The 20,015-nt window shown below is 41.3% G+C and overlaps 1 protein-coding gene across 1 annotated transcript in view; it reads left to right on the top strand.

Annotated features, from left to right (window-relative positions):
• Window positions 1-20,015, top strand: part of COL22A1 (collagen type XXII alpha 1 chain) — a 297,548-nt gene that overhangs the window by 242,721 nt on the left and 34,812 nt on the right. The window contains exons 47-50 of the mRNA XM_025394525.1: window positions 7,712-7,765; window positions 9,584-9,637; window positions 13,899-13,952; window positions 18,007-18,060. Coding sequence (XP_025250310.1) covers window positions 7,712-7,765; window positions 9,584-9,637; window positions 13,899-13,952; window positions 18,007-18,060 — 216 coding nt within the window. The remainder of the gene's footprint in view (window positions 1-7,711; window positions 7,766-9,583; window positions 9,638-13,898; window positions 13,953-18,006; window positions 18,061-20,015) is intronic.

Below are 20,015 nucleotides of genomic sequence, written 5' to 3'. Positions count from 1 at the left end.
CCCAAAGTGCTGGGATTACAGGTGTGAGCCACCGTGCCTGGCCTGCCATATTTTATAAAATTTAAAAGTAATGCAATCATTTCATGAGGAACAAAATATCAAAATTTAAAATAAAGACATGACCCCACCCTCCACTTGAATGACCTACCTAACTCACTTCTGCCAAATACCAGCGGCGCCAGATACCTGTGTTTATTTACATTTTGCTACTTCAATCATCTTAAGTTATTTTAGATTGACTTTGACTTTTTAAAATATTGCATAGGGGTCAGGCACAGTGGCTACCACCTGTAATCCTGGCACTTTGGGAAACTGAGGCAGACAGGTCACATGTGGCTGGGAGTTCAAGACCAGCCTGGCCAACATGGTGGAACCCCGTCTCTACGAAAAATAGAAAAATTAGCTAGGGATGGTGGTGCACATCTGTAATCCCAGCTACTTGGCCAACATGGTGAAACCTCATTTCTACTAAAAACAGAAATTAGCCAGGTGTGGTAACACATACCTGTAATCCCAGCTACTCGGGAGGCTAAGACATGAGAATCACTTGAACCCAGGAGACAGAGGTTGTAGTGAGTGAAGATCGTGCCACGGCACTCCAGTCTGGGTGACAGAGTGAGACCCTGTCTCAGGAAAAAAAAAAATTGAAAAAATAATATATATAAAATAACATCCCTATGCAATCTATTTATCTGTCTATCTATCTATCTATCTATCTATCTATCTATCTATCTATCTATCTATCTATCATCTATCTATCTATCTATCATCTATCTATCTATCTATTATCTATCTATCTATCTATCTATCTATCTATCTATCTATCTATCTATCTATCTATCTATCTATCTATCTATCTATCTATATTGCATAGGGATATTATTTCTCTTGGCTTCTCAGCAAGAGGTATTCAGTACCCAAGGTGAGTGATTCACTTTCCTTACCATAGGCCCAGTCCTGGAAAAGGTTGTTGGCACTGTTATCGTGACTGTAAAAAAGCAAGCAAAAAAACCAACCATTCTGTGCTGTGACAACAGCACCAGCTTTGTGGTGTAACAGAATGGAAAACACCCAGGTCTCCCAGACGCTAGCTGGCAGGTTAAGACGTCTAGCTATCATGACCCGTGGACTGTGAAGATTTAGAGGTTTTGACAGAGGCAAGACTCCTGCATCAGGAGTTATAGATATCAGATCTCAGTGCAGATAGAACAAGAGATTTCCCCGGGGCAGTGTTAGACTGAAAGGCATCAGGAAAGTGCAGCATCTTCAAATGTAGGAGCTCCTTACTGGGCATGACCTTCTCTTTCTGGGATCGCCAGATGAGGCCAAGCTTCTCGCTTTGTAATTTCAAATTTTACCTGATCCTTAAGTAATCTTTGCTGTCAACTTGCTGGCTGCTGGGCTTAGCCTCTGCTGAGGAGGAATTGCCTTTTTTTTAAAAGGTGGAGTCTTGCTCTGTTGCCCAGGCTGGAGTGCAGTGTTGCAATCTCAGCTCACTGAAACTTCCACCTCTCAGGTTCAAGCGATTCTGCTGTCTCAGCCCCCTGAGTAGCTGGGACTAAGGTGCATGCCACCACATCCAGGTAATTTTTGTGTTTTTAGTAGAGATGGGGTTTCACCATGTTGGTCAGGCTGGTCTCAAACTCCTGACCTCTTGATCTGCCCGCCTTGGCCTCACAAAGTGCTGAGATTACAGGTGTGGGCCACCACACCCGGCCAGAATTGTCTTTATTCAAAGAAGTAAAGCATATCAATTAAACAGATAAGGAGTTAGCTCCATGAAGTATGGACTGTTTTCTCCTTCAGCCCAACCCTGCATGCAGTGCTGATGTTTTTAGTAATGGCCCTGCTTTTGTTCCCTTATAATTTGCTTCAAGGAGGGTTTGCTCCTTTAAATACCCTGAGAATAGAAAGCTTCCATCGAGAAAAAAAGAAAACAATTAGTGCTGCATCTGAAAGACAGGGGTTCTTCTTGCTCCATTTAGGAGTTGATGGTCACTCCAACCACAAGAAGTCCTTGGGGCATGTGGTCTAACCCTGCATGATGAGCCCCAGGCAGTTGCATTGGGCAGGGTGCTCAGTGTTCCAAGGAGCAGGTTAGTATCTCCTGCAATGGTCAGCATGATGCTAGGAGGCAGAGCTGTTGTTTCACTTTACAGATGAGGAAACTAAGGTTTAACAAGATTAAATGCCACAGCTACAAAACTAGCAGGTACTATAACTGGGGTTGACCCCTGCTAGTCCAACTTCAGTACCCCAAGTAGTTATTGTCCTGTCATACTCTTTAGTAATAGCTGATACCAACACCAGCACCCAGGACAGCTCCTAGTGGAGTGCAATGCTTTAGTTTACACTATATCTGCTAATGCTCCTGACAGCAATAGCTGCCCCTTATCACCACTTATTGTTGAGAAAATGCGTCACAGAAGGGTTAAATGTGTCCTCCGTGGACTCAGTCTATTGTGGTTCTTGGCTTCAAAGCCAAGCCAACTTCTATGCTTGTCATTTACCCCACACCACTTTCCAGAAAATAGACAGAAGGACTGTTTCATTTCCTCTCTGTTCAACTTCATTTATCAAATAGTATCTCCGCTAGACTTGGGGATGTGAAGATGAGTTTGTAAACTGAAAATGCTACCCTTGATGGAGTACTTACAATTATTGTCAGCATCCTTTCACAACCAAAGGCTCTGGGCGTTCATTGGTCTCATGCACTGCCAAGAGGGTTTTGTTCCTTTGCAATTGCGGCACAGCATCAGGGAAGCAGCTTCCCCAAGATTTATCTTACAGATTTGCAGCTGCTCTCTTCAGTGGCCAGCATGAGGAGGTTCATGCCACATGGTCAACTACAGAGCTCCATTCTAGTACTATGAACTCGCATAAAACACTGACTTTAAGATACAGGGTCTGGAGATTGTTGCTGCAGTTGTGATTATGATCCGTGTAAAGGAGAAAGAAGCAACAAGATGGTAACCACAGCAGTGACCCTGGGAGCGTGTATTCTACAGAGTCAGATGTAAATGCCTTGTCTGGGTTGGAAATGATGACTATTCTGTCCCCTACAAAAAGCGTTTTTATTTCTTTCTCATCGCATGTTACCAACCAGTAGTAGGACCTAAAGGGGGCCTGTCGTGGGCCCAGAGACACCCAATGAGCAAAAGTCCTCATTTGGAGGGTATGGATGACTCCGAGGAGGCAGAGATAATACCTGCTGCCATTGGCACTATCTGAAAAAGGCTTGGGATTCCCATCCTGCCCAGAAAATAACCTGGAGCCACTTACTCCATGTTCTTTCCCACAGCAGAAAATTCTTTCCATACATAACTGCCACAATTCTGAAAGATTCTCACCAAGCATCACCTTAACAGTTTCCTTTCAAGTCAGGAGGTATATAGAGAGGTCAGATATGGGCCATTCCTTCCATAGCCTGATTCTGTGACAGAGAAGAAAGACCCACAAGCTTGCAGCGAACACTTAGGAATGTATGATGGAGGCAGGAAGCCAAAAAGGGCCGTGGACACAGGCCTGGGATCTGGAAGCCAGTGGTCCCCAACCCGCTATGCCTCTTATTAGTTAAGTGAATTTTCCTTGCTAATTATAGGACTTGGGCATTTATTTATCCGAACCTTGGGTCCCTCATCAGTACCTTGTGTCCCTCATCTGAAAAAGAACTGTACAACCTGTCTCAGAATGAGAATGTGAGAACTGAAGAAGGGGAATTTACAAATCACAGCAGGTAGGAAGCATTTAATACATGTAACTGCAAGTGGTCCTTATAATACTTGCTTCATTTGAGTTAACAACAACCACAACAAATTGTCAGAAGAACAGTAAACAACTGAAAGAAAACTAACACCATGGAACAAGGGGTAACCTGTGAAGGCCACCTGGAGGAGGTAGGATTTTAATTGTCACCTGGAGGAGGTAGGATTTTAATTGTCACCTGGAGGAGGCAGGGTTTTAGTTGCATTGGAGGGTTAGTCAGGAAGTTACCAGCTATCGATGGAGACAGTTTTTCCAAGCAGGACAACAGCACATAAAAGTTTAGGAGAAGGGTTTGTTCTGAGAGTAGTAGAGAGTTACTAACCGGGGAAAGTTTAGTCCCTGCCCTCAACAGTTTGAAAACCTTTTGAGAAAATCGCCTGTTCAGTGTATTCATGAAGGACAGCACTCTTAGAGCAATTACTGGTATGAATGTACCTTCCAAATGATTGTTTTATCATGTGCTTAGCACATGATGGTGCTGGAAAAATGTAATTAAAAACAAAATCTTCTCCTAACTCAGAGAGGTTTTCCATGAAGGTAGAAGAGAAAGAAAACAATTTTATTATTGAATAGCATTAAACCAGAATGTGATTTGCATTACAGACAATATGCTAAGAGACTGCAAAGACAGAAAGAAATCTACTCTTTTAGATAGCCAAGCTGATACAGCCGCCTATCACGTACATGTTCTCAAGATAAGCAATAACTGGTCCTCAAGTGAGAAGATTTAATGGTACCACATGTTCTTCCTAGATTCACCTGGTAATTGCGGTGGCTGTCTGTGTGTCTGTGTTAACTAATTGACCTTATTCAAAGCAAAGGTAAACTTCTCACATCTTCATGGCAGGAAATGGATTTGCAACTTGGAGCCGGTCATCTGCTGAAGTTGGGCTTCTACTGTTTGACAGGAACTGGGAGATAGATAGGAATGCTATCTTCTTTGTTGATTCTATTTCAAAGAGATGGTTCCTAGGTCCTTGAGAAAGACATTCCCGGCTTCCTGGGTCACAAAGCTAGCAAAAGTCTCATTTAGCTTTTAAAAGTATTTACATACCTTTCAAAGAGACCCCCCACCACCAAAAAAAACCCCAAAAAACTCACAATAACAAGTTTTCTAAAGTAAGTGTTTTCAGTAAACAGAGTGGGGCAAAGTTTCTTTCCTTATTTTCAACTGGGGGAATTAAGCCCTGGGAATGGCTCTTTAATAAACCTCTTCTGAAGAGGACTAAACTAACAAAATGATGAACTGGTAATCTCTCTGGAATATGAATTCCCAGTGGACAGGGTTTTTATCTGTTTTGTTGATTGTTATATCTCCAGTGTATAGAAAGGTATCTGGCCCATGCTCAGCATGGTCACTCAGTCTTTCTGACTATAAATCCAGTGCACTTGACGTTTTGAAACTAGTTGGACAAGGCATCATGGTCTAGGAAAATAGCTGGAAAAGTAATACGGGCAGAGAAAGCCAGCTTGGATATTTGATCATCAGACAAATGGATCTGGATTAGATTCCAGACCTTGCTTTCTATAAGCTTTGTGAGCTCAGGTGAGTGACTGAACTGGGCTGGACTTCAGATTTATTATCTAACACTCTGATAATAAGCCCTACCTCATAGAGTAGACTTACTGGCTCAATAAGAGAATAAAGACGTATTAAATATTTTTGCATCAGTTCAGGATATAAACAAGGAAATATATGTAATGGGATATCATGTGGGAAGCCTTGGCAGAGTTCCTGGAAGAGTCGGGGCTCTGTAAATGTCAGCCCCCTTCTCTGGAAGGAAGTGAGTCAGGCTTGGGGGTGGGTGTGTTTGCTTTGATCCCTGACTACGTTGGAGTAGGAGACAGGGACAACTGTGGAGATCCTTGAGCTGCTGACATTTTCCGTGTTGCTACATGAGTGTTGAAAGTATTCTAAACCCAGACTGAGGACTGGAATTTGAAAGGAAGCCATTTACTTTTAAGGTAATTGTCCTAAATGTTAAGGAAGCAGTGGGCTATTCTATGTCACTTCTTTTCATTGAGTACAACATGGTCTGCAGACGGTGTGCTGCCTTTATTTAGATTTAGAAACAGTAAAAATAATTACATAGAAAAATGTCAGAAGAAATGCTCTTTCTCTCTGACTCCATTTTTTTCTCTTCTAAACAATAGTATTTAGCACTTCACAGATATGAGCTCGCCTAACCCTCCTAATATATCACAGGAAGAGAGGGGTGATTATTGTGTAGTCACTGTCATCAGTGGTCTGCTGAGGTGGTAGAACAGTCTGGATTGAAAGAGAGCTGGACTTGATGTTTCCATGAGAGAATTTGGGGGCACTGGACCCCTGGAAGGACCCTCCTAGATAGACTTGCCCCTCATCCTTTATTTACTAGATGAACAAACTGAGACCAGAGAGGGAACATTATATGTTTAAGAATGCAAAGATAAGGGGCGACAGGCATAGAACCACAGCTAAGATTGACCTGCTGCCACAAACCTGTTTACTACATAATGCATTCTTTTGAAGGAATTGAAATGCTTTTGTTTAAAAACATTTTACAGAAACACACTCGTTAACAAAGGTAGAGCTAAGGTAGATAATAGTTAAAGGATTGGAACCTTTGGCTGTTACTTTCATGGGTGGTCTGTAAAAAGTATTTTTGGTAGGTTGTATATTTTGAGCATCTTGATGACCATGATGATGATGACAATGGCAATAATGATGACGATGAGGATGAGGATGATGGTGATGATGACCATAGTTGTGGTGTTGTTGATCATTATGATGTAGACAATGATGATGATGGTGAAGATGAGGATGATGATGGTGATGGTGACAGTGATGATAATTACTCTGGTCGTGCTGATGTTGATGGTGATCGTGATTATGGTGATGATGGTTATGGAATAATAATGATGGTGATGGTGATGATAATGATCATGATGATCATCATGGTGATAATGACAAAGAGAGTGATGATAGCTAATGTTTATTGAGAGCTAACACACAACTTGTTATAAGTCTAAGCACTTTGTCTATTGTAGGTCATTTAACTCTCACAGCAACCCCATGACAAAGATTATTTTATGATTCTCGAAGCAGACAGAGAGTTTAATTGTCTTGTCCAATGACACACAGTTAGCAAGTGGCAAAATAATAAAGATAATAATTATACCTAAGATTTATTGAGCTCTTACTGTGTTCTGGGCTCTATGCTAAGTGTTTCCCATTTATTATTTTATTCTCTAACATTTAATGGGGTAGGCATCATTATTTTCTTGTTCTTGCAGGTTACAAAACAAACAAACAACTTGAGCAATTTTAGTGAAGTGGCTCCTCAAAGTCTCACAGCTAGTAAGGGAGGGAGCAAGAAACTTATGTGTGGATAAATTCTTCCAAAGCTTTCTGTGCGGTGCTGCTGCTCCTCCTGCCACCATCTAAACTTCTGCTTCTCCCTCACCCTCATACCTATTCTGCAAGGCCTGCAGACCCTGGTTTTTTTCTGCCTCTTTTCCTGCCACACCTGGAACACCACTTTTTTTTTAACCGACCCTTTCCTCTATAGCCTGGACCACTAGCCTATCCCACACTACACCCACAGCTAGAACCTAGGACAACTACTCATCCTTTTAATGGTTTCCAGTGCCTACAATTAAATCTAACATCAGATGTTGACATGCAAGGCTCTCAAAGAAATGAACCCTGCCTGCCTCCCCGGCCCCATTTCCTGCTGCCACCTCTCCAACCCCGTACTCCAAATCCCAGTTAAGCCATTTTATCACACATCCTCAACAAGGCCCTGTTTCTATCTATCTGCTGCCACAGTGTCTGAGCTACCACAAGAACTTGATAAGAGGTTTTTGCGGAATGAATGAATGAATGAATGAATGCATGAAAATGCTTTTTGTTTCTCTGTTAAAGTTTCCAGTGACATCTTTCCTTTCTGTTTTTCCTTTCAAGGGAAGTCAAGGAGAACGTGGTACAGATGGTGAGGTTGGACAGAAAGGTGATCAGGTAAAAATTTACTTTATAAGGAACCATTCACCCTGAGAAGGAGCACTGTTTCTCCGAGGTGGCTTCCATTGTATAATGTCATTCCTTGTCTCTTCTTTGCCTGTAGCAGGATTTTTAAAAATCTAATTTTTATGGTTTTAATCTGGGTATCTCTGGTTCACTGTAAGTGCCCTCTCTCCCTTCTCTCTCCCAGAGAAGACTGCCTGCCCGCCCTTCCTCCCTCCTTTCCTTTCCTTCCTTCCTTCCTTCCTTCCTTCCTTCCTTCCTTCCTTCCTTCCTTCCTTCCTTCCTTCCTTCCTTCCTTCCTTCCTTCCTTCCTTCCTTCCTTCCCCTTTCCTTTCCTTTCCCCTTTCCTTTCTTTTCCTTTCCGTTCCATTCCTTTCCTTTCCCCTTTCCTTTCCTTTTGTTTCTCCCTTCCTTTTATTTCCTTTTCCTTTTTCATTTCTTTCTTTTTGTACTATTTTACCTTTACTGTTTTTTTTTTTTTTTTCACTGAAATGGTCATTCATTACAAAATACCCCCTTCTTCCCTCCCATCATCTCAAGTTACTGTTACCTGGCTCTCTTGGTGCTAGCTGAAATGCTTCACAGACACTGCATGTTCTGGTCAGTGCGTACCCAGGCCTGCTGGACCACTGCTCCTAACGTGCTATAGGATGGTACTAATGAGGGCTCGCTGCTCTCTCTGTGGATCTGAGCATGTCCTCCCTATCGTCCTCTATCCAGTGCAACCAGCTGATTTCTGCCCAGTACAATTCTACCAGCTTTGCTGCTGTCATCCTTTTCCCTGTTCTCTTTTCTCTCCTCTCCCAACTGCCCTCCCCTTTACTTCTCCCTCTCTTCTGCATCTCACAGCCAGTGCTCATTGTCAGTCAATTCCATGCCAGGTACTGCACCTGGCTCTGAGATCTGGAATGACTCGCGGACAGACTCCTGACCTCACTGGGCTTGCAGTTCAGTGAGGGCATGAGGGACATGAATGAGTAACCCACAGGCAGTGAGATGAGAGCTGTGCTCAAAGTCTGAATGAGCTCCTTGGCTAAAGTCTCTTCTATATTTGGAAAAACAAAATGTGTTTGGATTATTCTTATAAGAATGACTTATTAAAGGCAATGTACTCTACATTGAATGGTGTAGCCTGTGGTTTCAGTGGTAAGGCTTGGAGGTGGAGGGCAGAGAAATCATTTCTTTCTTGGTGGTTTGTTTGGTTTCACAACATTGTTGTACAAGACTAAGTGTTAGATTCCAAGCTTTGTTCTATAACTTTTTCAGCTTATTCTATAATATGCAATAGACTTCTCTACACATGGAGAAACAAATCCCTTGCTTAAAATAACTGTAATATTGCCGGGATATGAAGGCTGTAATTCAGTTAACCTAACCATTTCCATTGTGTACATTGTGTTTGTGTGCATTTATTTGTGTTTTATGTTTTTATTATGAAACACTTCAAGCATATGTAAATAATAAAGACTGTAATAAAATGAACCTTTATGTACCCTGCACTTAACCACAACCGCTTTCAATTATTATGACCCCTCCTGTTTTCATTTATATCCTCAACCATTTCTCCACACCCCCTGCCCACACCTTATTTTGAAGCAAATCCACTTTCAGGATATATTTGTTTTTATAAATGTTGTCAGGTACTATTGAGATACATAAAAAGAAGTCCCTTTTATTGTCAGTGTCTTTAATCAAAATTGTTTGTAGGGTTGGAAGGTGGATTCTGGATTGTTTCCTGAAATTTGATATTTGTACAAAGTAAAAAGTATTTTTTAGAGTCATTTTAAAGAATTGCATCTTTTATTTTCCTAGGGTCATCCTGGAGTTCCGGGTTTCATGGGGCCCCCAGGGAACCCTGGGCCACCAGTAAGTAATCATTTTTAATCCCCTCCTCTTTTGGCCTTGACATTTGAATGCATATCTGTACTCACCAGGCATGATATGACACTGAACATGTCTCTCATTTTAAGGGATGGGCCGATACCCAAAAGGTGACAGAGATGACCTAAAAATGCAAGTCCCATAGGCGTGTGGGGGAAAGTGCAGAGGGTCTGGAGTAGGCTTGAGGGACCATGTAATTAGAGTGATGTCGGGATTGGGGGATATTGGCAAAACAGACAGACTTGCTTCTTCTTTTTTCAAATTGAGCTTGGGTGGGTAGGAAGCCAGTATTTCAAGGTTATCATGTCAAGCAAAGAAGGTAGAAAATGAGAAATCATAAGCAGCTTTCCCCATGTTATAGGGAACCTGTCTTGGTATTATCTCAATAATCTCCACTGGTCACCCTGAGCAGATGTTCTCTCTGCTCTTACAGTAGCTGTAGCCTAGACATTGACTGGTACCCTTCTCAGCATTTCCCTCTCCCTTCAGTGTAGGCTGCCCATAGATTAGTCATGTTCCTCCTCTGATCAGAGTCCACTGCTGTTGCAGCCCACATATCCATCACGGGTAGCCATGGCAACAGGTACTGGAAATTAGTGTTCCTGCCAAGCCCAGGATCAGTCCCCTGGGATTTCCCATGGGTTCCGCACGAGACCCTTGTCCCAGACCTGGCAAGGAGAGGATTTCTGGAATGACTGAAAGACCACTGAAAAGGAATCCCCTTCAAATAGGAAATACCCTGTTCAAAAGTATAGTGAAAAGAGGTTCAGTTAGGAGTATAAATTTAAAATATATGAAATTAAGCTTGCTTTGTCTTCTTTTTAAACAACTCGACTTCTAGTTGTAACTGTGTGTTAATTAGGAGAATAAATTATGTTGTTTTAAGTGTATATTTTCAATAAAATCAGATGAAAGCATGACATGGTATCTTTCACTTCATGTTGACTTTTAGAGCAAACTCACAAAAAGGTAAATTATCTACAAAAGCACTATTCAATTTCCCAGAAAGCCTACTTTAAGTCTTTAATATTCAACACATTTTCCTCCCAAGTGCCTTTGATGTTAATATTATCTTTAATTTATCAGCCTCACATCTTACCTGGCCCAACTCTGCCATGTGCACATTTGTGAAGAATATTGTAGGGAATTTATCAGTTTGCTATCATTTAACTTCACAAAATTCTACAATTCTTTCAAGGTTTATAATTTCACTTAGTAATTTCTTTGCACTTTATTTGCATATTATTGGATTTTGTAGCATCTGACAATCAGCAAAAAGAGAAACTGATAATGATGCGGATACAATCGGTAGTCGGGAGAGGTGTTAGTGTTAAGCAAAGAGGGGCATTTGAGAGGCAACTAATTTTACTTAAAAATAGTTTATTCATGAATAATTTTATATTATGATGACATTAGCTTCCTTAATGACATTGTACACCTTAACAGCTGTGGATCTCAGCAAATGAATAATGGATTACAGCCTCATCCCCACTCCACCCTGGTAGTTCCAAACCCTATAACATGTTCCCAGTGAAACCAAAACCCTGATCTCTTCTCACTGGAAGCTGCAGTATGTTAGAACTCTATGACTACTGTAGGAAATGACTCCTGGCTTATTATTCTCATGCTAGATGATGTATCGGAGGCCCAGAAACAATCATAATCAGAAGCCAGCTTGTCTGTCTCCAGCTGATTAATGCTTTCAGTTCACTTGGCAGATGTTTATTGAGCTTCTATTTTGTGTTGTGCCTTGTACTGTTAATAGACTGTGGGAATGGATGCTGAGGCAGCTGCCTGTTTAGGTTCAGCAGCCAGTCATGCAGAAGCAACTCCACAGCAGAAAATTAGCCTTTCTGGTCATGGAGGCATTGTTTTAGTTCTACTCTTTGTTGTTGCTTGTTTTCAAGTGCTTATTAATTGTCAGGCCCTGTTGGAAATACACAGGGATATGGGTAGCGAGCTGACAAAGCTCTTTCTTTTGGTGTTTATTTTCTGGTGCTCAGTCAGCATCCTTATTCCAGATAAAACCCTTACCCCATCCCCATATGTAGGAGGAAATTTTATTCCAACTTGGCAAGATTCCAGACTCTAGGCTACCAGAAGGTTTTTATCAAAGTTGTGTAGAAAAATTTAGATTTGTTATATTAGCTTTGGACTAGATATTAAATTAAAGCATGAACCTTAGGCTACTTGTTAAAATATTATCACTATCCCTTTATTTCATGAACATTTGCTGGGTCCCTACCTAGTAGAAGCGACAGAGACACATCCAACTGCATCCTGCCCTAGAAGTTTGTCATACATGGAAAACAAGACAGATCTTCTACAGCTATCTCAAATTTCCTGGAGGTCCAAGACCATGATGTAGTCATTTTTGTATTTCTAACATGTGGCTCGTACCTAGTACAATTTAGGCACTCGATAAAAGTATGCAACGATTAAATAAAGGCTACTGGAAAGACGTCAATAGAGTACTGTGGGAACTTGCTTGTTTATGCTTTTATATTTAGTTAATATCTGCAGGATTCCTTGTCTTGGGGTGGACAATAGGCACTTCTATTTATGGAAGTTCCCTATTGGACAGCCCTTAGCATTTCTCTGGTGCTAACTCCTTATGTGTCATGAATTCCATTTTCTCAGCAACCCACATAAAATAGGCGCTGTTCTTTTCCTTCATTTTACAAAGGAATTGAAGCACAGAGGGGTCAGGTAACTTTCCTGAGCTTATACACCTGTTCAGTGGAGAAATGGGATATTGGCTCAGGAACTCTGACTGTAAGAGGCTACACTCTGACCAATACCCTCTCTTCTAAGCCTAGCACCTTGTAAGCATTGCCTCATTACTCCTCCCCTTCCTAATGGCATGTGCAGTTTCCAGCCTTTCACTGTTAAGGAAACTAAAGCTTAGAGATGTTACATGACTCAACCAAAGCTAGTAAGAGGCATAGGTGTGAATTTGTCTAAAGAACTGCTGCCTTTATAACCCAGTTAGTTCGACTTCTAATTCATTCATTTATTCAAGAATATTGGATATTTACTATATCCCAGGTACCGTTTTAGTTCCAATGAGGAAGGAAATAAAATGGAAGTTCTTGACCTCATGAAGTAGGAGGTGTGTGGAAGGAGATAGACAATAAATAAATAAGAAATAAATAAACACTAGCATGTCAGATGTTTGCAGGTGCTGTGGAGGAAGGTAGACAGAAAAGGACAGGGATGATGAAGGGTAAGTCTTTCAATTTGGGGTCTGGTAGGCAGAAAACCTTTCACTGAGAAGCTGATATCTAAGCTAAGACCTGCAGGATGGGAGGGTATGAGGCCTGTGCATATGTGGGGGACTAGAATATAGGGGGAAGAAACAGCATATGCAAGAGCCCCCAGCAAAAGTGTGCCTGGAGCTCACTTTGAGCTGCTTGCTCAGCTGCATAGAAGTCTTCTTCCATTCATCCATCTGTGCATCTCTTCACCCTTGAGTTGACACAGCAATTGCCTTTCTAATCTCCTGGAAGATAAATCTAGTTGTCCATGTATTGCTTTTTGTCCTGAAAATGCCCATCCTGTAGTGAGTTCATTTACTGTTTTCAAAGGGGTAACTGCCTGGCTAATGCATTGGCCCTTCCTAAACTGTGGATGCTGTTCTCCCAACATCTTGTATTCCCAGAGAATAGCTCAGCCTGATGAAGAGGCAGAAGCATGTTTGAAATATTTATGGTTCAGGAAGCTAGGAAGGGGCACAGAATGTAAGATCTGCATGTTGCTATATTAGGCTGTTTTTACATTGCTACAAGGAAATACCTGAGGTTGAATCATTTATAAAGAAAAGAGGTTTATTGGCTCAGTTCTGTAGATTGTACAAACATGGTATCAGCATCTGGTTGACTTCTGATGAGACCACAGGGAACTTCCCATCATAGAGGAAGGCCAGTTGTGTCACATGGCAAAAGCAGGAGCAAGAGAGTAAGGGTGGGGAAGTCCTAGACTTTTAAACAACCAGATCTTGCATGAACTGAGTGGGAGCTCACTTGTCACCAAGGGGATTGTGCTAAAGCATTCGTGAGAGATCTGTCCCCATGATTCAATCACCTCCCACCAGGACCCACCTACAATGTTGGGAACCACATTTCAACGTGAGATTTGAAGGGGACAAATAACCAACCGTATCATTTGCTTTGTATTTAAAGCAGAGGGTGCTAATGACCTCTGTCCAGATGCACAAGAAACTAGCTTTCTACCTTGTCTTTTTTAGGGGGCAGATGGAATTGCAGGAGCTGCTGGACCACCAGGAATCCAAGGGTCACCTGTAAGTTCCTCAAGGAATGGGATCTGTTTTTAGTCTATCTTTAGCCTTTCTGGAACCCCAAGTGTCTACCAATCCTGCTCTGGTCCTGTGTTACTCCTGTGGCTCACATATTTTTGAGGTTCTTTTCACTTCAAGTCTTGCAGTGAAACTGCAGGAGGGTTTGCTTTCTGTTGGACCCCTGGTTACTTTGCTACTAAAGTAAAGGTTTGGTTGAAATGATATGAAAATCTGTGATTCCAGAATTCAGTTTACAACCGTCAATGCAAATAGGTCCTAGATTTAGGCGCCATATCTCAACTTCTTGTCAGTGTGGTTTCTATTTTGAGCAGGTGCCGGGAAATAGAAAAGCTCAGCACTAACTCACTTAGGACTATGGTGTGCACCAGGGGAATATCAGGCAAGAGGCAGCTATTGTTATCCCAACTGTTCAAAAGAGGAGAGTGGAATTAAAAAGAAGTCACTAGTCAAGGACCCCAAACCATAACTAGTGGAGTTGGCTTTTGAACCCAAGACTTTTATCTCAAAATCCAGATTTCATTTCATGAAGTTGCCAGAACCGTTCTTGGTTTCAATGCCATAAAGGGTGAACCACAGTTTAGTAGGTATTATGTTATTAGCCAATACATGCATGGCATGTAAATGAATATACGGTACATAAATATTCCTTACCTCATCTGACAGCTCCTCCCACTTCAGCCCTGTAAGTTAGAAAGGCCGTGAATCATTATCACCGTTTTATAAATAAGGAAAGTGGGAATTGGAGAAGTGAAATGTCCAGTTCGGGGTCACGCAGTGAGGGAACGTCAGAGCCAGGCACAATTCCTAGGCCACAGGAATCTCACCATCATATTCCAAGGCCAGCTAGCAAGCAGGCCATCCCTACCCTGGTATCTCTGGAGTTCTGTGCGAAGGGCATGTGCAAAGGACATTATTACTTAATAAGACTTCCTCCATGTCAAAGGAGGAGGTCAGAGTCCCATGGGGTTATGTCACTTGGTTAGAGTCATACAGGAAATTAGTGTCCAAGCTGGGAGTTGAGTCAATTTGAGATTTCTCAGTTCAGTGCTCCTTCTGCTATTCCACATTGACCCACCGTGTGGGTGGTCCAGGCAGCCAGAGGGATGCTGAGTCTGAAAAATCACAGCCACCTGGTTCTGTTTAGGATGCTCATCTGGTCAGTCCTCTTGAAGCCACCCATCTAGAAGTCCCAGGATGAATAAAATATAAAATATACTGGGCTGGGCACAGTGGCTCACGCCTGTAATCACAGCTCTTTGGGAGACCGAGGTGGACAGATCACGAGGTCAGGAGATTGAGACCATCCTGGCTAACACAATGAAACCCTGTCTCTACTAAAAATACAAAAAATTAGCTGGGCGTGGTAACACATTCCTGTAGTCCCAGCTACTCGGGATGGTGAGGCAGGAGAATCGCTTGAACCCAGGAGGCGGAAGTTGCAGTAAGCCGAGATTGCACTACGGCACTCCAGCCTGGGCAACAGAGTGAGACTCTGTCTCAAAAAAAAAAGAAAAAAAAAAGTGGATCTCTGATATAAAACTTTGACATTCTTAGAAATGAAACTGTACTAAATAAGATTTTGATTCTGTCATGGGACTGCTCCTCAAGCTATGGCAGCACTTGAAGCTGTCCGTGGTGCTGAAACTTTACCATAACCGTCAAACCAGAATATAGTGTAAGTTTTCTTTGCCCAGTGAGCATTGGTAGTTTCAAAATAGAAGTAATTTTTTTTTTTCTTTTTCTTTTAGACAGAGTCTCACTCTTGTTGCCCAGGCTGGAGTGCAGTGGCATGATCTCGGCTCACTGCAACCTCTGTCTCCTTGGTTCAAGCGATTTCTGACTATTTTTTGTATTTTTAGTAGAGACGGGGTTTCACCCTGTGGGCCAGGCTGATCTTGAACTCCTGACCTCAAGTGATCCTCCTGCCTTGGCCTCCCAAAGTGCTAGGATTACAGGCAGGAGCCATGGCGCCCAGACAATAGAAGTAATTTTTAAAGGTAAATGGGGGCAAAATTATAATAAAAAGATACATACAAACCTTAGTTCTGTTATATTTTGAATTAAAAGACAAACTGTTTGGCAGACTTTTTGACACAAAATTAAGGCCTTTGCTTTGATTTTTGATAATGAATGGAGTCCCTTGTCATCAGTCACGTAAAAAGAATATCCACTGATCACTTTTTGTTATGTTTTGAAAAGCGGTTTGAAAATATAACAACATATGTGTAACAATATGAATGTGGAGTTCTAGATTTTTAGAAATTTTTTCCTAATCTTTTGTAGGTGTCTTATATTATAGCTATATCGATTTAGATGGTGAGTGCTGAATGACTCACTTTTGGCCAGTGTCTTCAAAACCCTGCCTTAACTTCCATAAAAAGTGTATTCTTTTTTCCACCTAAATTTTACTGGATTGTTTAATCAACAATTGTATGACTTTCATAGCAAATAACTGATGCAAACAGGCTTAGGAACAAGCACACTGACCCCTTGCAAGCCTTCAACTCATCCGGTAGGAACAGTCAAGCAAGGGTGTACTGCAGGCAAGGGTGCACTGCAGTGTTGTGACCAGGCATGGATGTTTGGAGAGGATGGGGAAGCTGGTTTATAATGGGGGCTGGTCAGGTGGAGGTTGGTTAAGAGTCTACCATGCTTTAATTTTCAGCTTCTCTGCCAATGGAATTGGTTTCTAAATAAATAAAAGTATAGTGATGGCAAGAAGACTGAACAGGGAGTCAGAGGTGGAGTTCTTTCCTGGATCTGCCACATTCTTATTATGGGACCGTGCCTTCCTCACCTGAGTTTTAAGAGAATGGTCTAACACAGTACTTGGCAAACTTTTTCCATAAAGAACCAATTAGCAAACACTTAATGCAAAATCAGCCTTTGACAACATGCAAACCAGTGGGTGTGACTGTGTTCTGATAAAACTTCATTTAACAAATCTGGTAATGGGCTGGAGTTTGCTGACTCCAGTCCTAGATCACTGGTGTTTCCACACTAGGGAATTTGAAAAATAAGCATCCAGGAAGGAACCCAGGAAGCTCCATTATCAATAATTAAAAATCTCTAGTAATAGCTCTATCTTTGTCTCAGGTTGACCAAAAATATCCACTTAGTTTTCTTATGTGTTTGTAGGTGTTGTGATGTGGGGAGGGGTGAATATTTTATTTTTTCCTGGTAGTTATGATGCATTGGCCTAAACCTTAAGAATACCTCATTTTGTTGGCATGTGAATTAGAATGTAAAACCTGGCATCCGTGTCTTATCTCCCAGTAAATACTAGTAGGAGATTAGAAAGTTGTCAGCTCTAAATACTCACGATAAAGACACGGGGTGATATGATAATACTCACCATGATAGGAATTAGGGCACTGATTAGATAATACTGATTTATAAGCTCTGATTGATACTTATGTAAGTCTTTGATGAATAAAATGGGAAATAAAATATTAATTAATGAAATTTGGTACAACAGTTTTTCAAATACAAGAAAAGAGAGAGTAAAGCAATTATTGGTAAAACATGTAAGAGCCTCTGGAAAAAATGATGAAAATAATAAACTATCCACTATGCATGCCACCGGTCTTCTCCCCACTTGTGTACAGTTCTGTATGCACAACACCTCAAGGTCCTGAGGTATATGCTATATGGGTAGAGAATGTGAACTTCAGGAAGTCTGGGGACAAATACAGAGTTGGATCTGGACTCAGGTCTTGTGGATACTAAAACCCCAATAGCTTCTTCCCACAGGCATTCCAATATTCAGTTTTCCCTAAGCCTGTGTATTAATAATATGGCCAGAATGAGTCCTAGTGTGTGTACCAAGAGGGGTGACTATGCTCAGTCCCAGGGAACCTGACTGCCTTGGGGGAAACACAGCTCAGAAAGCCACGAGGCTGATACAGAAGCACCCTTTGTTTCTTACCACTCACTCCCCAAACCCATGAATGCAGTTCCGTGTGAAGTCAGTCATTTACTTCCAAAAAAAGCCAGCAAAGGTTTTCATGGTGTTTTTATGTCTTGGATCTTTTAGGGAAAAGAAGGCCCTCCTGGCCCCCAAGGCCCACCTGGATTACCTGGAATCCCAGTAAGTGGCTTTTATAAAAACAAACAAACAAACAAACAAAACCTAGTTTCTTTTTATAAAAACAAGGAAACAAAAATATATTCTGCTGTCAAAACAAGTCCTGGCCACTAGTGGAATTTTGAATGTTGTAGAAAACTAGAAATAAAATAATCACTAACTTGTTTATCAGTCAAAGCCAACTAAAATTTGGGTAGAATCAGTCTTAATCTTGTGCTTCTTTTAGGCATATATTAGTTGTTTCTTATTTAAATAGTAATTTTTCTCTCTGTCTCTACATATATATGTATGTGTACATATATATATGTTTATATTGTTAAAACAAAACACACACACACATATATATAAAACTGTGATAATTAACTATTTGTGGTAATGTAAACATTTTCCATTTCCCAGACTAGTGTTAAATGTTCATGAACTTTACATGTGATATATACAATGGATGTACCATAATATATATGATCATTTCTCAGTTGCCTCATAAACTTCACAATTATTTTAAAAAGCAACTACAATGGACAATTTTGTATGCATAGCATTTAAAAAATTTCTTTATGATGATCCTCCAAAATATGATTGGCTTGCCGTAGTAGAGAAACATCTAAGGTTCTTGATACATACTGCAAAATTGCTTTCCAAAGATGTTATCCTGAACTTTTCAATTTAGTATCCTTCTCATTAGAGTCGAGCTGTTCAAGGCATTTGTAATAAATTCCTCCACAAAGGCCACGCACTGCCTTCTGCACTGAGAGTAAATTATTTTGTGGTTCTTTGTCTGGCCTCTGCCTGCTGCTGTAGCACTTACTGTTTACAGTCCCCCCAACCCCACTCTCTGCTGTGCCTTGTTTTGTTCCAGCCACACTGGATTTTTTTTTTTTTGGTTCCTGGAATGCGCGGAATTCTCTCCTGCCACACTCTACACCCCTTCCCAGGCTACTGGGTGCCTCTTCCCTTCTTTCACTAGTAGATGCCTTTGATCTTCCCCATCTGGTCTCAGCTATCACTTCCTTCCCTGCTCCCTGCCAGGCTAGGAGAGGTTCTCTCTTCCTTTTCTTCTGAGTGCTTATCTCATCTGGTGATCGCATTTTTATTGATGTAATGGATTGATTAGTTCTCCCATTATTCATTGGTCTGGTTGAATCACTCATTCAACAAACACCTCTGTTTGTTAGATCTGAGGACATAACATTGAAGCATGTGTGGTCATTAATCAGGGGGTCATATTCTGTGCTGTAGGTTCTGCATGAGCTGGAACTACATCTGCTTTTGTTTAGCCTTGAGTCCCCACACATAATGAGCACACAGCAAATATTGACGAAAGGAACGTGTGTATGAATGAATTGCTTCTTAGAGCTCTTTCTCCTACAGTATCTGATATGTACTGCCATTGATCAAGAAGGCATTTCCAGGGCATCACTGACAGTCCTGTCTGTAACTCTGCAACCTGGAGGTTAAGTAACTTGTCCAGGGCACACAGATCTGAAGTGACATGCCAGGATGTTGGTATGAACTGCAACTCTGGAGACTAGGATGCCATAGCAGCTAGGAAATATATATTGATTTAATTTTAGCAGTGGTAAAGCTAAGGAGAGAAAACTCCAATTTGGATTTTGTGTTAACCCCTTATCAAAGTTCTAGAGTACTGGAGAAGAGAGATACAACCTACCTATGATTATGCTATTTTCTTAATAATATCAATTTCTCTCTCCCACCCTTCTTCCTCCCTCCCCCATCCTTTCTTTCCTTCCAATGGAAATCTGATCATGTTACTTCCCTCTGCTCACCTTTGTCCTTAGGCTTAAGCCAAAGACTGGGCCCTGTTACTTCCCTGGCACCTTGTGAACAGCCCCAGCTTTGTTCTGTTTCTTTATCACTCTGTTTCCACTTCAAGGAAAGGAATGAACAATATTATAGCCTTTCTGTGACCCAAAGGTGCTCCTTGCTGTGTCGTTCAC

Source organism: Theropithecus gelada, chromosome 8, assembly GCF_003255815.1.
Source record: "Theropithecus gelada isolate Dixy chromosome 8, Tgel_1.0, whole genome shotgun sequence".
In the NCBI taxonomy this organism is placed as follows: Eukaryota; Metazoa; Chordata; class Mammalia; order Primates; family Cercopithecidae; genus Theropithecus; species Theropithecus gelada.
This window is presented reverse-complemented; position numbering and strand designations above follow the sequence as displayed.